This window comes from Melanotaenia boesemani, chromosome 1 (assembly GCF_017639745.1).
Source record: "Melanotaenia boesemani isolate fMelBoe1 chromosome 1, fMelBoe1.pri, whole genome shotgun sequence".
Classification (NCBI taxonomy): domain Eukaryota; kingdom Metazoa; phylum Chordata; class Actinopteri; order Atheriniformes; family Melanotaeniidae; genus Melanotaenia; species Melanotaenia boesemani.
In genome coordinates this window covers 19,011,781-19,028,598 of record NC_055682.1, presented here as the reverse complement: position 1 = coordinate 19,028,598, position 16,818 = coordinate 19,011,781, and the positions used below count along the sequence as shown (strand labels likewise).

At 37.2% G+C, this 16,818-nt stretch overlaps 1 protein-coding gene across 4 annotated transcripts in view; it reads right to left on the bottom strand.

The window, feature by feature from the left end:
• Positions 1-16,818, bottom strand: part of syt7b (synaptotagmin VIIb) — a 129,245-nt gene that overhangs the window by 49,006 nt on the left and 63,421 nt on the right. For 3 of the 4 annotated variants that reach the window (XM_041989952.1, XM_041989961.1, XM_041989970.1), the window contains 4 exons: positions 14,510-14,589; positions 12,849-12,983; positions 8,237-8,437; positions 1,444-1,791 (listed from right to left, as the gene is read on the bottom strand). In XM_041989952.1, coding sequence (XP_041845886.1) covers positions 1,444-1,791; positions 8,237-8,437; positions 12,849-12,983; positions 14,510-14,589 — 764 coding nt within the window. The remainder of the gene's footprint in view (positions 1-1,443; positions 1,792-8,236; positions 8,438-12,848; positions 12,984-14,509; positions 14,590-16,818) is intronic. The other variant, XM_041989977.1, reaches the window with a different exon arrangement.

Here is a 16,818-nt window from a genome sequence, read left to right as displayed (position 1 = left end):
GTATAAGTCTTTTAGGTTTAAAAACTAGTTGATAACTTCATAAATGCACAAGAGAGCAGTTCAAAATAGGTTTGGATTTCTCCACATTGAAATGCCAGTCAGTGGCTGTAATTGTCCTGCTTTTAGCTTTATTGGCCATGACCAGTGACAGGCCCATTAGTCCATAAAGAACTTTTCAGAAATAAGGTATGCTTATATCAGCTTTGTTGGTCTGTTAAAGTTATAGCACTAAGTCATTTAGACATTGGGCATGCTAACATTAATGTTTTACATGACTTACAAGCATGCCCTTGAGTGTGATGGAAGGGGCCATGATGTACGATATTTGCCATTTGCTTAGGTAATCTACTAAGTTATGAAACAGAAATCTTTATAGACTGAGTTTTCTCACATCATGTCTTATTACCAGGAATTCATATCACCATGCTAAATGTCTTTGTGTCAGTCATAGCAATGATGGATGACGACAGCAGAAAATACAACTTTTCTACATGTTTAAGATAATTGAACAGTCAGTGTGATACTCATGAGAACTAATAATTACATTATTATTATTTTAAACTTAAAAAAACTGGTTCTTTTATCAACTACTAGCATACTAGTTTATCCTCTGTACAAGTATATACTCATACTAGTATGCATGGAAGGTCTACAGTGTTCCAGTGAAAAATTAAACTGCAAACATAAACAAAAAATTTAAGTTATCCTGCAGAACATGTCAAATTTGATTTACCGAGCACACATCAGTTTGCACTTCCTGTGTGTTATGGTTTACAATACTGCCTTGGATACAAAACACAAGAATCACAAGAAGTTACAACCTACATGCTAACAATGGCAAGCTTCCAACAAGTAAGGCAAGTCAGGCTGGTTCATTGAGCTGACTAGTTGAAACATTTGTTTACACATAACAAAAAGTGCATTAACTTAAGTGAATGAAAGCTATTTAAATGTAATTGCTTTCTGCTGTAAACAGTGTAATCCAGGGACATATATCTATATATATATATATATATATATATATATATATATATATATATATATATATATATATATCTGTTTATGTATATGTATATGTATTACTATACTTTTGTTACTTCAGTATATTTTTCAAGTTGTAAAACATGCTCTTGTATTTTACACATCTATGCCAAAAAGTTCATTTTTTCTATTTTACAGCTGTTTACGTTAAAGCAATTATTAGTCAATATCACTTTTTGCTTATTAAATTATTTTAACTTATGCACAAGCTCTAATAACTTCCTCCAAACAGCCTGAAACTTACTATATGGTTGAGTGCACATCTCATTTAAAAAGTGAAGGTGGGTTTTTTAAAGGTCTATTCAAGTCCTGTGAGATGCATTAAACTAGGTCTGTAGTACAGCAAATATTAACATCATGCACATTTAGACCTTACACAGCAGGAAACTTTAAGGAACTTACAAGAACGACTTGACATCCAGACCTCTGTTGCGAATCTGCTCCATCATGTGGTCCCAGCTGCCTGGATTTGACCGTGATCGGCCAGCCCCTGTTCCTCTGTACCGGGAGGCTCCAGCCGGACTCCCCCGGACCCCCCGCGGGCCCCCACGGTGGCCCCCGCCGCCTGGGCCTGTGTGTAGCTGACCCAGACTCTGTGAGGTGACCGGGGGGTCGTTGGGACCCGGAGGGGGCTGGTGAGTGAGGGGCTGTTGGAGGCTCTGCTGCCGGACCAAGGGTCGAGGACGTGCCACAGCTGAGGACGGGATGTGCTCCAAGGTGGAGGCTGATGAGAGAGAGGCATCCCCGAAACTGTGCAGATACACATAAGCATAGAGGGAGGAGAGTGATACAAAAAGACAGGCATTAGAGTTAGACATGGCATGCATCCCTGTACAGGTAGTTGAAGATAAAAGTAAATAAGATGAAAGTATTGATAAAATCAGAAGCAAATCTTCATGTTGATATGAAAATGAGTTGGTGAGGATAAAGATTGCATGACCATATGTAAATGCAGTACTGACTTAATTATGAGAACACAATGTTTCCAGAGAGTAATCTAGAAGAAAACAACCAACAAGGGAGTTAAAAAAAAGGAAAGTATAGAGTTGTCTAAATACTAAAATTACAGTCAAACATCTGGATGAGGACAGCTTTGTAGAATTTTTGAGTTTATGCTGCTTGATGTGTATGAACATGTAGAGGGCCCGGTGCTGTGAAGTGAGATTAAATTCAAGCTAAAGTGTGAGGTATTGTTGTCACTTAAGTTGAGTCTCAGTCTTCTGGGCTAAATCGTTTCTGCATGTTATCTTGCTCACTAATTAGCTTTGACCTACTTTTACCTTCTTTCCTGATGCCTTTTGATTCCATCAGTTTTTCTCTAAGGTCCTTTCTACACCTAACTGTTTTCCCATCCACTCTCATTTACCTTTTGAGCTTCTGAATTCAGACGTTCTGTATCTTTCCTCTTTGTTATTTTTCCCCACCTTCAGCCCTTGCATCACTTCATCTCCACACCACCTTCAGTCACTGCTCTTTAAATCTGCTCTCTAATTATTGGTCTGCTTCTCTCACAATGCTGTATTAGTGCTTCACCCCTTATCCTCTCCTCAATCACTGCCCTGCCTCATGACTGTAAGCTTGTGCTAAACAGCTCTGTCTGGAGCAAATGCTGTGAGGGAGGATTTACTGCCTGGACTCTAGATGCTTTAGCAGTGCTCTTCTGTGTTAACTCGGCTCTAACTCTGTTGGAGAGCCAAGAGACAAGCACCCGGAGGAGCACGACCATGCTCGATCAAGTAAATACAAGACAGGATCTCATATACACATGCAGTGAAGCAAGCACACTCAAACACACATACGCTCTCACATAGATCCAACTATTAGGTTTGTCTTTTGGATAACAATGTTGACTTGAGCCTAATATGTTTTATACACACACACACACACACACACACACATATATATATATATATATATATATATATATATATATACATATATATACATATATATATATATATATATGTATATATATATAATATATGTAAAGGTTATAGAGCTTTATTAAGTCATTCGTTCATTTGTCCATTAATTTTTTTTACACTTCCATGGCGTGGATGGAAATCCCGGTTTCGAGCCATCTGTGTCAAAGATGTGCACCAATTATTTGGAGTTGGAAATGAGTCTTAAGGCCGACTTATACGCGACGCAGAAGATGGATACGCAGACGGAGGGACATTCATCTGCCGTGTCAGTTAATCACACAATTTGGTCCGTTTTTACGGACCTTAGCCATTCCTCGCTTGGCTTGACTCAGAAACCTGAGCAATACCACCGGAAATCGCAGTCTTGTTGGCATGGGACCAGCAAAAGAAACAAACCAGAGAAGAAGAGGAATAGGAAGAAAAAAACAAAAACAAAAGCAAAACAAGGATGAGGACAATAGCTGTCAAAATTGCGTGAGTTTTTGAACAACGGCTGTGCGAGTGTTTAGGGTGTGTTGGCTGTTTGGAAACAACTTTAAAGAGATGCATTACCGTTGCCAACCAGTGTCTGAAACTGACGCTGAACCGTGGGAGTGAACTCTGAACTCAGCACTGGCCACTAGTGGAGAAATTGAATTAACAACCATGCCAGCGTAAAAGATGCATGGAAGTATGAGGATGTTGACATATGACAACATTTGAAATGGATGTCCCTATTTACGCATGTAAGGGAGTATAAATGAGCCTTTATGTGTCAATAAGCTGAAACACCGTATAGTTTAAATAATTTGGGGGATATTATCAGAAATGTAATATAGCCTGCTACATTCACAGCTCAATGTCACTCAATTATACAATCTTATCCTTTAAAAGCACCTCAAATCTGTGAGAATCCAGCAGTCTTATCTTTTTCTTAATAATTTTGGGTACAATACAATGTTTGATGTAAAACACAACTTAACAAATACTACAGTTTGGGTCATCTGCAGGAAAGCTTTCTCTGCATGTGCATTTAATCCTTATACCCTTTCGAATAGCATTGCACGGTGTGGACAATGGTGATTCTTCTGCAGTCTCTTGAAAAAAAACCATAGATTTTGTTATTGTTCTCAGATTTTTCTTTTTCTCTTATGAGATCTGGTGAGTCACACTCATAGTATACAGTTCCTAGGGTCACAATTTTTGGGCTGTATCTGGTCAGGCTCAGGGGGACCCCATGGACCTCTGCAAACTGGTGCATATGACAAAATCTACACCAAAAAATGGTTGTCTTTGTGTTGGCCCTGCGATGGACTGGTGACCTGTCCAGGGTTTACCCTGCCTCTCGCCTGCTAATTGCTGGGAAAGGCTCCAGCTTCCCTGCAACCCTGAATTGGACTAAGTGGTATAGAATATGAATGAATGCATGAAAATGCAGCAACACATTCATGCAAAGACATCTTTATATGAAAATCTGAGCAGAAATAGTAAATATTGCAGCTAAGATATAGTCAATATTAAGAATAAATAAAAAGCTCTATACAAGCTATACAAGCTCTATATTGCAATTATTTCTGGGTTTAACAATCATGTTATCACAACTGACATCATGATAAATCAATGCATCGGGCTGGATTGATGGTGACATTAAGCTGGACATCTGGGAGCTAGTCCACATGCTCATAGATTTTTGCCAGTCTGTCATGAATTTGACAGAATTCCCACATTTGAAAAATTCTGTGGTCTTACAACACAGAGACCTTTTCTCATAGTGATTCTCTCTCTTCTCCAGGCACATGAATATCTTTGCTTTCTTTTGTATTTGTCTGTATAACACCAGCCACAGTCATATATATGCTCTGAACATGAGCTCTCTTTTTCTACTAAACCCTGATTGACTTAGATGGTTATTTTCACATTTATTCTTACTTGGAAGTCTGTTAAGATGACTATAAACATTGAATGATTTTTTACTTAAGAGAAACTGAGGAGTGTGAAAAACAAAGCGAGCACAAGAAAGACAAAAAAAAACAGAGCAAAGAGCGAAAGGGAGAATAAGACAAGCAGAAAAGAGGAGAGGTAATTGCCCAAAAATAGAAACCAGTTCCAGAGGATAAACAGAAATGGATTTAGACCTAAAAAGAAAAGCGCTGAATAGGGATCAAGACATATCAATGACAGGAGTGACGAATAGATTTTAATTGGGATTAAAGTTCATGTACTCATTTACTGCTAACTTGTCCAGCAGGTATATATCATAAACTTAAAAGATTTACTTGAAAAATCACTAAACCTACAAAAATTAGAGCTCAATGCATCTTTACAAAACATGCAAATGAACACTAAATAAATTTGTTGACATGCTCAGCATTTACAGTATGCTGCAGAGTCAGGATGCACAACAAATAAGTGCCATGTGATGTGTATGCATTGTAGAGGTTTGGGCTGCTTGTATAAGCTAATTTGCTAAGCTCATTAATGCCAGATTGCTCAGTTATTATGTGTGAAAACAAATTAATAAAGTCCTTATTCTGGTCAAGTAGCAAATATAGATTCTAAAGTCAGTTTTGTAGAACTTTAACAGGGACTGAGGTTAATGAAAACAGTTGGATAACAACATATGAATGGGAGAATTACATATATGACGTTTGTGTACTGAAATCTACTGCACCTACAATGTAATGATCCTTTCAACTATATTTTCCTTTTATTCAATAACTGAGGTATTTATAAATGAATTATTACCTTAATACTAAAGCTTCTACCCTGCACCCCTTTTTACATGCATATACTTTATTATGTTTTTGTTTTGCTCATCTTGCAACTGTTTCACTTGTTAAATGTGCAATCGGAATAACTTTTCCATCTGTATCTGGACTGCCTCATCAGGGTCATGAGCCAAATTGTTTAATCACAGTATTCTTTTTAAAATTGTAGGTTGAACTTGAAGGTACCCGTTTAACCTGCCTGGAACTGGGCCAGGTTCAGTTTATGCAAGCAGTCTCATCTTGTGCTGTTCTTTTAGATTGGAGCTTGGAGCAGGTGCATGACCCTAGTCTTAGTCTGTATAGATAGCATGGCCAGCCTTTAAATACTTTTTTTTTTTTTTTATCCAAACTTTATCCACTTGTTAGTTCTCGCTTTTATCTGGCTGAGACTTGCATGTAAAACTGAGCTATGATTTACTTAAGTTATAAAATAAATGAGTAATGAGTAATAAGTATGAGTAATTTGTTTCCTCAATGTGTTTTTTAATTTTGTTGAAAAACAAGCACCTTTTATCAGCCAGTAGCTTGTAAAATGTTTTCTTATTCACCTCAGGGTTTATGGAACAAATGATTAAAGTGGCACGACTGAACTTTGCCATCTGACTTGCATTCTATCTCCTATAAAAGCCTGTGCAATGTAGACTCTTGTCTCGGGTGGCTGTAGCTCAGCAGGAAAAGCAGTCGTCTTCCATCCGGACGGTTGGTGGATTGATTCCAGGCTTTCACTGACTACATGTCGAAGTGTCTCATCTCAGAGTCAAAAAATCAGCAGTAATAACTTTGGAATTAATTACTATTGGTAATATCCAATAGTAATTAATCAGTTTTATCCCTAAATGAACGCCAAGGTGCTGCTACTATCATTGTGCTGTTCATCTCTCTTCTAAAAGAAATAAGGAAGCAGCTACTTCTATTTCATTTTCTCTCTCTCTCTCTCCTTTCTTTTCTTTTTTGGTAGCTTTATTTCCCTTTTTTTGGAGAATTTTCCCTGCCTCCTGTGGCTGTCCATCAGAGGCTACTGGCAGGATAACAAACCAGTTGAAACAGCCGGTGCAGGTGTGGAGTGAACCACTGTGCACTGTTTTAAAGGGGGAGAGAAGCTTCAGAGACAATCCAGAATTATTGTAAATGGAGAATTAAGAGCAAACTGGAGCTTGTGTTTCTATGAAACTGTAATATTGAAATTTGCATTTTAGTCAAAGAAAACTGCCTTCTGTCCTGGTTACTGTTATATTATCTTATCCCTTACTGCTGGATGATTAATGTTTGTGTGACCTGCTTAGATTATACTGGGGCATGTGCCCCGGTAAAAGAGGTCTGGCAATGCCAACATATTTAGAGATGTTTATATACTATATAAACAAAGAAAAAAATAACAACCAAACAAGAAAATCATATTAATGACAAATAGGTTTCTAAAAAGGTTTACAGATGGATATAGCCACCTTTATCAAAAAACCTTCTTAAAAACATTTTCTGCAGTTCTTACTATTTCATATAGATGAACAGATAGTCAATGCTAATAAAAAAATTGTGGCAACTAATTAAAATGTCACATAAATTTCTAACTTTGGTTTGCAATCATTTTCAAGAAGCGCTGTGTCTGATTTTATTCCACGATGAAGCTCTGATTTTGTCTCATGTTAAAAAATGAAATGCACATCTTTCCAGCAGTGCATCTTTCTAAGATCCTCACTCACTTCTTTTCACAGTATGGTTTCCTTTAACAAACGCATGATGTTTTTCGGTACATAAATAATCACAGTAAAAACATTAATCTTAAAATATTGTGACTTTTCGCTTTAACAGCCAAAATTATAAAAGTTCTAGCTTTGAGTCAAATAACACTATGGGAAAAAATTTGACTCTTACATTTGCAAACAAAAATACTTTCACCCAATTAAAAAGACCATAGTCATGTAACATTGTTTACACAATCATCTGATCAAGATTGCAGAGGAACAAAAATAAAAAAAAATGGTTTAAATTATATTCAGTCAAATTCCAACAAAAGGTTTCATTTGTATCATAAAATAAAACTCCCCTCCTGCTGTTTATGTAGCAGCACATTCAGAGTTTAAGAAGCTGTTTCATCAGATGAAAAAACAAACAGTTTATGAAGTTCTTCGGAGAGCATTTCTTTTGTTTAAGACTTTCAAAAGTGTCACCATAAATTGGAGCCTGGAGGGGACTGTGTGGATTTACTCTATCTGAAACATCAGCTAGATGGCAGAAGACATAAAAATACTATTTGTTCATAAATAAAGAAGTGCTCTGTAGTCGAGAGACTTCAGTAACTATGCATTCACCAAAGGTAGGTTTTTTGCAAGCAGACAGTTCGTCTTTCAGGCTTACTTCTTAGTATCTTCACCAGCAGAGTAAGAAAAATAACTCAATCTTCATCTGTGAAAGTGCATGCAGGCATTCAGTTCATGATACCTTTACAAACTCATGTCCGTGATATCCACACCATGCTGCTGTTGTGCCCTTCATGCATTTCCCATGTCATCATGCCCTACTCACTTGCTAAACCGAAGGCCTCCGGCATGCATGTGGCTCTGGACCGTCTGCCAGCGCCCAGCCTTGCTGCCCCCTGACATCATGCTTCGAACGCTGTCACTGCGACTTGGTCCCGCCCCTGTACCAGAGCAAGCTCCAACCCCGCTGTCGCTGGCCCCCGGTGAGGGCCCAGCACCGCCCTGCCCACCCTTATCCACAGCCCCGCTGTTAGAAACAGAGGGGGATCATAGACAAAGAAACACGGACGGACGGGAGAATCAAAAATCAAGAGAGGATAAAAAAAGAGGGACAGACGAGAGACAGACGCACAAATGTACAGGGCCAGAGAGTAAAAGTGACATCAGTAAAGTTAGTTAAACTGATTACTTGGTCCAGCCATAAGTTTGCACAGCTGATTTACTGAGTCACCCTTTCAGTAACTGGGAAACACAATAGTCTCAAAAGAGACTAAACAGACACAATAACTCTATACAAAGTTTATCTTACACACTGTATATAATCCACTACAGCAAATTGGTAATGCCTAGAGCACACAAGTTATAATGTAGAGTGAGAATTTGGTATCTCTTGGAAAATTTGGCCACATACAGCAACGGCAAACTCCCCAGTGATCTATTTTAAATGGTAGGAAATGGACCCCTTTCATTCCACACAGGAGGGCAGGACTGATTGACCTGATTCCTCGTTGCACTGGTCTTCACAGGGTAAGGATGCAGATGCATCGTCCTCAGGTTTTAAAACTGCTGATGCAGGTGATGAGAACAGAACCCTAACACGCGTAATCTCACAAATCTGAGGCACTGTGCTCATGTGAGTGCTTAAAAACATTTTGCATCACCTGTAACAATTGTCTGCAAAAAACACTATAAATAAACAACAAAATGTTTCCTTTTTGCTGCAAACCCACCCCAGCCGACCTGAATTAACAGACGAGTAAAGACAAAACGCTGACTTTACTACAAGAACTTTGGAGAGAGAACAAACCACACAACGCACAGCTGCACAACTGTGGGGAGTCTGACAACATGTAGACATTCAGTATACGTTGACAGTAAAGCAAATGATTTTTCACAGAGGGTTACAATACTGGTGACCAAAACTAATGTTGTCCTGTGGACAGTTTTTAACTCAAACATTTAAATCCTCCTCTTTAAAAAGGTTCCATTGCTTTTAATGTGACTGTGAGCTCTTTAAGTACATTAAATACAGCTGAGGAATGTGTCCAGACAGAGGTGATAAAATTACTTATTATTAGCCATCTCACTATAATTTAAATGCAGTCCACTGTGTTCAGTAGTCAGAAGTGGAAATAAAGATGCAAAGTGGTGAAGTTGCTGTGACTTTCCTCGTTATGAGCTACAAGCTGAAGATGTCATTACTGGAAATATGTCAAAACTTAACATGATCTGATAACAGGAATACTTCTGTTGATTTGCTAGACGCTGACTTTTGTTGTTTTCATACATTGAGAACCAATTATGTTGCATATGACCATTTTAAAAGAGGCAGCTAATGCTCAAAGCGTATAGAGATTTTTTTTCTTTCTCGTTCACACTGCTGCTTGGATATAAGTGAATAAATTTGCTTTGTCTGTGGTAGTTTTTACTACCACACATTTAAGAGGGTTTATGTTAATGTATTAAAACATGTTAACTATCAAAGTTATCTTTTAATTTGGAAAACAAAGGCTCTTGCATTGCAATATTTTCACTGAAGTAAGAAACAGATAACTCACTGATCTACTGTCACTTATTTCAGAAATGACTATTCTGAGTCTAATAGATGCCACTCAAAATTAAACACTTAAGTCAATATCATAATCCAGAGCAATCACAACAAATGCTGTAATCACAGCTGTTCACTGAATTTACATTATTTTTTAACATGACTGCTCAGACAGAGTAATTGATCGCCTGATGGTTTAGAAAGAGTCAAGTGAGTTGTAATTAGTGAAGATAAGAGAGAACAGGTTCACTAAATGCCTCAGTAATTGTGTGAGATGCATCTAAATGATGGAACGGAGGTTGATATGAAGCAGACGTTTTACCATCTAAACACTTAATTGCTCTGCTGTACACAAAGGAGATGGTGTCATTATTTTTGGAATAAAGCTCAGTAGACAACACTCTGAGGGCTATCAGGCAGTCTTACAGCACTTAAGAGTACCATGAGCCACAGGAGCAGTGACAACAAGCAGAAAACAAAGAGCAAGTGGAGGGGAGAGGTGAAACTGGAAACAACAGCAGCAAAAAACAAACAAAAAACAAAGACTTTACAAACACACAAACACATACAAGAAGAAGAAGAACAACAACAACAACAAGAAAAAAATATACTCACAACAGTGAAAATAGAACCCCCCCCCCCATTAAAAGGACAGCTGGAGATTTTGAGAAATATGCAGATTTGTTTTGTGGTGGAGAGTTAGATCAGAAGATTACATATGAAACTACAGCCAGATGCTAGTGAGACTTGGCACTAAAATTGGCAAAATACCAGAACAGCCATTCACTGGTAACAAAATCCATCTGCCAACACTTCTTAAAACTGCTAGATTTTGATTTTGTGCCTTTTATTTCAACAAACAGCTAAAATACTTTAAATAAGCACAGCCCATCTGACATTTGCATGGAGAAGGGATGGTTCAAATAAGCCATGTTTAACAAAAACCAAATGTTTTTTTTTTTTTTGGTAAGGTTGGTCAGGTTTATATAGGTACGATTATACTTGCTGTACTTAAAATTTAGGATTTTCTGGAGTGAGACATTTTTTTCTGTGAAACAAGCTTGTTTTTGGTGTCTTTGCCAAATGTTTCCTGCAATGAAATACAACAGTCAGCCACAACATTAAACCCACCAACAGGTAAAGTGAGTAACACTACCTGTCATGGAACAATTTAATGCTATGCTGGGAGACCTGCATCCTGGTATTTGCATGGATTCTACTTTTACACTTGTCACCTACCTAAACACCATGTAGACCAATCACGTTCTTCACATGGCAGCAAAACAGTAGCAGCCTCCACCAGCAGGACAGCAGTTCCCTACAAAAACTTATTTGTGCCTCAAACAACACAACAACGTCTGAGATGTTCAACTGGCTTAAAAACTCCCCAGATACCAATCTCATAGCATTTGTAGGGAATAAGCCCAGTGATTTTAGTAAGCTCTGTGAACCCCACAATTCACAGGGCCTAAGGATCTAGCACTAGATCCTTTAGACCTTATTGATGTCTAGTGTGGTGATAAAAGGGAGGCTGATAATGTTATGACTGACTGGCATAGTTCAACAAAAACTCCTTGTAAAAATATGTAACACACACTGCCAGTTAAGAATTACTCATCTACTCACTCAAACTGAATTTGTACATGTTCAAACTTTTGTCTAGTTTTGTACATAGATATAAAAGATACAGCACGTTAATTGGCAAGTCTTAGAGCCACTGGTAGATAGTTTGTTCTGTTTTAACAGTGCAAGGCCAGGAAGCTTGGCGTTGAAGAAAACTGGTGTTAATTTTCTAATCTAACTCTCTTCCAGAAGGCAAATGAACATGCTTCCTAAAATGTCAAACTGTTCTTTCAAAGTAACCCGCCACTTGAAACCTCTTAAAAGAAAGTCAACAACAGTCAACCCTCCAGGAAAAATGGAATTGCTTATATTTACTCTAATTAAGTCAAGTCTGTAACATTATCCTGAGAAATAGATTTAAACACTTGGTGATCAGAGGCTTGGTTGAATAAACAAGGAAAATATTCATGTAAAAAAGTGAAATCTGCTCTGAGGGTTATCTGTCTCCATGGAAACACTCCATGGGTTGCAGGTGAGAAGCAAAGAGGGTCTGGTGAGGCTAGCAGGGCTGTAGGCAATGGGGCTGTCAAACATGTTCAATTGTACACCATGTCTGCTCTAGAAAAGCTACATAAAATATTGCTTTGCCAACATGATATTCTTTTTTTTCAATTTCATTTTTTTTACTGTAACAGCAAGATAGTGATCAAAGGGTTTTTTAAATAATTTTTGCTCCCCAAGTAATTTTATCTCTGTTACAGTTTTCTGTTTTCACATTAGATGTATGAGTTAACTTGGCAGAGTTTTGACAAACAGAGACAATCTAAAAGAAATCATTTAAAAAATGGTCAAAAATCTGTCAATGTTTGGGCTGTCCTCAGAATCATGGTGCTGCACAGCTCTATCAGGCGCGGCACAGGCAGCAGTGCATACTAAACACCACCTCATGCCCGAATGCAGAATCATGAGGATTATACGGGATGAGAGGAGACTTTTCTTCAAAGATAAGTGGCCAGACAGCATTACAAAATTAGGGTTCCTGCCTCCCTTTAGGCAATTAATGTGACCTTTTAACTGCTCAGTGATATATTGATCAACCTCCAATTTGAGTTAGAGTATTTTAGGGTTATTTGTCAGACAAACAGCAAAACACTTGACCAAAATCACCCATTAAGTGTGGAAGGCAAATCATTACACTGCCACTAGTGTCCCATTTCATCATTCTAACCAGCCACACAGTGGGAGTTTTCTAAGGTGTACACCAGCCCCTGTTCATTACAGCTCTGCGGACACAGAAGGTCCCTTACCAGCCATGACTGAGACTCACTTGGGAGTAAGGCGAGGGTCTCCGTAGGGAGCATAGGGAGACATGTTTAAGAGAAACTCCTTGGGAGGGTAGGAGCTCCACCTCTGCTGGACATTGCTGCTGTCATTGTTATTCCAAAAGTCTCTGTCTAGATCACTGCAGCCGGAGAGAGAGCAAAATGTGAGACAAGTGAGAGCAGCAAAAGTCATAGGCAGTTATGAAAAGTAAAACATCGAGAGATAATTAAAAAAAATAAATAAATAAAAAATTAAACATCACAGTGAGGCTGGGGATAAACTGGAGAAACTGTATAACAACAATTATAAAGTTTTGAATTTCGTAACAGAGTTTTACTTATTAAATTTATTATAGTGAGATATGCTGATGTTAGCGAATTTTTTAACATGCAACTTAAAGCATGAAATGTTAGTGGATATCAAACAAAGTGACCTACATGTTAGATCACACAGAGATGATAAAAAACATACAAAGTCAGGCTAAATCAGATCATTGAACAAACACATCAAATTTTAAATGAAATAATCACATTTAAGGTGATATTAATGACAAAATATACATTGTTTACACCCTTCTATCAAATGTAATTTTTATTTTAAATGATATAAATAAAAATATAGATACAGTTGTAACAACCCTTTATACAAAAAAAAAAAAAAAAAATAAAAAAAAAAGTTTGAAATGCAAATAAAACTGAATGCAATAAGTAGAAAACAAAATTCAACCCCAAATTGATAAAAATAAAAACCAATTATTTTAATCTTTTAAGATGCATACATCAAAGCCTAAAATTCCTTTTAGAAATTCTGGAGCTAAAAAGAAAAAAAGGGACAATTTGACGTTTAATATGAGTAATAAAGCCAGAACGTGTAAAGGTGCAGATGACATGGGTAACTTATCAGCTAAATGACATTGGAGCAACTTGATCCTACCCAATGCCTAACCACATTCTGCATGTGTTACAGTAGTAGTTAAAGAGTCCGAATGCTCAAAAGTCCAGAACTTAGATGCACTGACAACATTAGGAGCATTATGAAAAAAAAGACAAGAAAATGAACATGGGAAGTCCTGATTGTTTGGGCTGCTGGAATCAGAAATCGTGGGAAGAATGGGAAAGCACTGCTTTCAGAAGTTTGTAGTAAAATGTAATGCTGGCATAAAATTTTAAATTAGCATATTTTTTAAAAACAATACAATTTCTCACCCTCAATATTTGTTTTGTTTTCTTTCTCCAAAAAAACAAAAAACAAACTTGAAATGCTTCAAATGACACATTTTGTTTTACAGTTAACATCATATCCCAACCTTTTTGGAAAGATTTCCAAATGTTTTTGTAAAACAAATGCATCAAGTGTCAGGCTGTTGTCAAATCTGAAAATTGCTTTCTAAAAATATAATGTGAACATAACCCAACCTTTGTTTTACAAACAGAAAATAGTTGCAGTCTGTCTACAATCTGCTTTTATGACATTATAAACGTCATGTTCTTTGAAAAATTAGAAGTATTCTCATATAACACTGTCTTGAGGGCATCATTTCATGGTGGACATTCTACACCATACAGGGAGCTACGAGACTAGCTTTGTAATCAGAAAGGGCTGTTAAGATGTGATACTATCACGACATCATAGATCATTTCCATCTACTTCCTTCCTGACACCTACTTGATGGCTTTATTTTCCCCTCGACCTCTCACAGAATCTGGAGAGCTGGCAGCCTCCATCCCCGGCTTATTCCTCTTCCCCTGCAAATAAATAAGACACAGACACAAAGAAACATGAAGTGGACAGATGTTAAAATATTGGCTTGAATTTTGTCTACAAAAACATGTTTCCAAGGCAGTGTTCATTATGCAGTCTTTGGAGCAGCATCAGCTTCCAACATGTGTTAGATATGATAGAAGAGGAAAGTGTAATAGTTTTGGTTTGATGCCAGAACTACAGCCAGCTCTGAGGATTGGACAGGATGGGGGACCACTCTAAGCAAGTGAGATACAAAAAGACTCTCACATGCGAAGCACATGCACAAACATATCTCAACACAAAAGCATGCTTACAAAAAGCAACTGTAGATCTACCTACAGACATGAGGAATGTTATCATTTACAGCTCTGTAAAGCATATTAAAATTCAAAATGTCAAATGTGAAACCCTAAAAAGATGCAATAAAAGGGTTTAATACTTCTATAAGCTGTTTTTATACCCAAGTGTTCAAGTATTTGGCTTTTGCTCATTCTGATATTTTTTAAGGACCAGAAGGAAGCTATTAAAAATAAAAGTATTGTTGAATAAGTTGAATTAAACAGATTTCTTTGTTGCAGTAACATGTTAGAAAAGCAACTTACACTATAAATCTTCTGCTCTCTCTCAATATTGATGAATGTGGTACTGCAATTACTGTTGGACATTGCCTGATAATGTATGACACATCTCTTATTGCAGCAGTGTTATTATCAATCAATGAAATCACATACTGAAAGGTTTACCCAAAGGTTGTGAATGTATGCAATTAAACCATGACTAGCTTAGCATAAATTTATTGATATAAAACTGAGACAATGACACCTGATATAATCGAAACACTTACATAGAAAAAATTAGAAACCACAAATTATTCTTCTAAAAAAAAAGCTGATAATAAAAAACTGCTTTGACAGAAAAACAGGGTTATTGTGATGCTGAACCGAGAAGTTTCTATTGTGACATATTACAGAGTTTTCTTTACTCAGTCTGTGTAACGTTTTACTATTTAATGGGACTGTGCTTTTAGCAGAACATACAGTAGTTATAATCACTGACCTCCATGTTTTATTTAACTTTATATTCATTGAACTCTTCAGGGTTATAACAAGGAACTCTTTCCCTCTGAGTCAAGCAGACTGTTTGCTGTTATGTAACATTAATTTGTGCATACAGGCAATAATACCCTGTAACTGAGTTTTAAAGAATATGTTATCCCTAATGATCATTAAAACTTTATAAATCCCCAGAGCTTGAATAACGGCAGCTGGACTTCTTTCTCCTGATCCTTGAAATAAGATTTTCCAAAAACCAAGAAAACAAGGTCAGTTTCTTTATTCAAGGTCTTAGGAATGACTGAGAATCATGCACCACCAACTGTAAAATAGTATTGATGATGGCAAGATGGTGGTTGTGGCATTGAGCATAAATATATTTCAAAAGGATGGATGGATGGTACTGGTGTTTGTCAGACTTGTGGCCTCTTTGGCACACTGTCCTCTGGTGACACTGACATTTGCAGTCAGCAGTTCCCTACATGGCAATTTGAACTGTGAAAATGGAACAAAGACCTCATAAGAACTGGTGAGTGCGGATGATAGGACTTGGAACAGCTTTGTTTTTACTTCTGTGTTTGATCAATTTTTCCCCAAGTGGTCCTAACAAAACAGCATTATAACACTACTGTGGTGAGAATGCAATATGGTGCCAGACAGCTGAAACGCACTCATGTCAGTTTGGATTACAATGCAAAGACATTTGAAGATTTGCATTAGTTGGTGCATATATGTGAAGTTTTTTTTTTTACTAATTTAAGAAACATTCTTGATTTTTCAACTGGTCTTAAATGAGGTGTACTGCAGTTCCTAAATCTGCTCCTTTTGATTTCATGAGAAGCATTCAATGGTTGTACACAGATTCACAGTATATAATGCTGTAACATTACATAGTGACAATGAGAAAATCCAAGTTCAGAGGTGGGGAGGGTTTTAATTGCAGCCTAAACTCCTCCAGTAAAGTCTGAACATTCTCCAGGACACTAAGGTTTGAGCTCCAAACAAGTTTCACATTCAAGCGTTCTATTTTTTGTCACTCTTAACAACAATAATTTCAGTGATAGGAAAAGCAAAGGATGATGTCAAGGATTAAAACGGAATCTTTCACAGAATTAGAAGTTTCACTTGCAGACAAACTTTTCAAGTTTGCACAGGTTGCTATTTAATTTGGGTACAGTA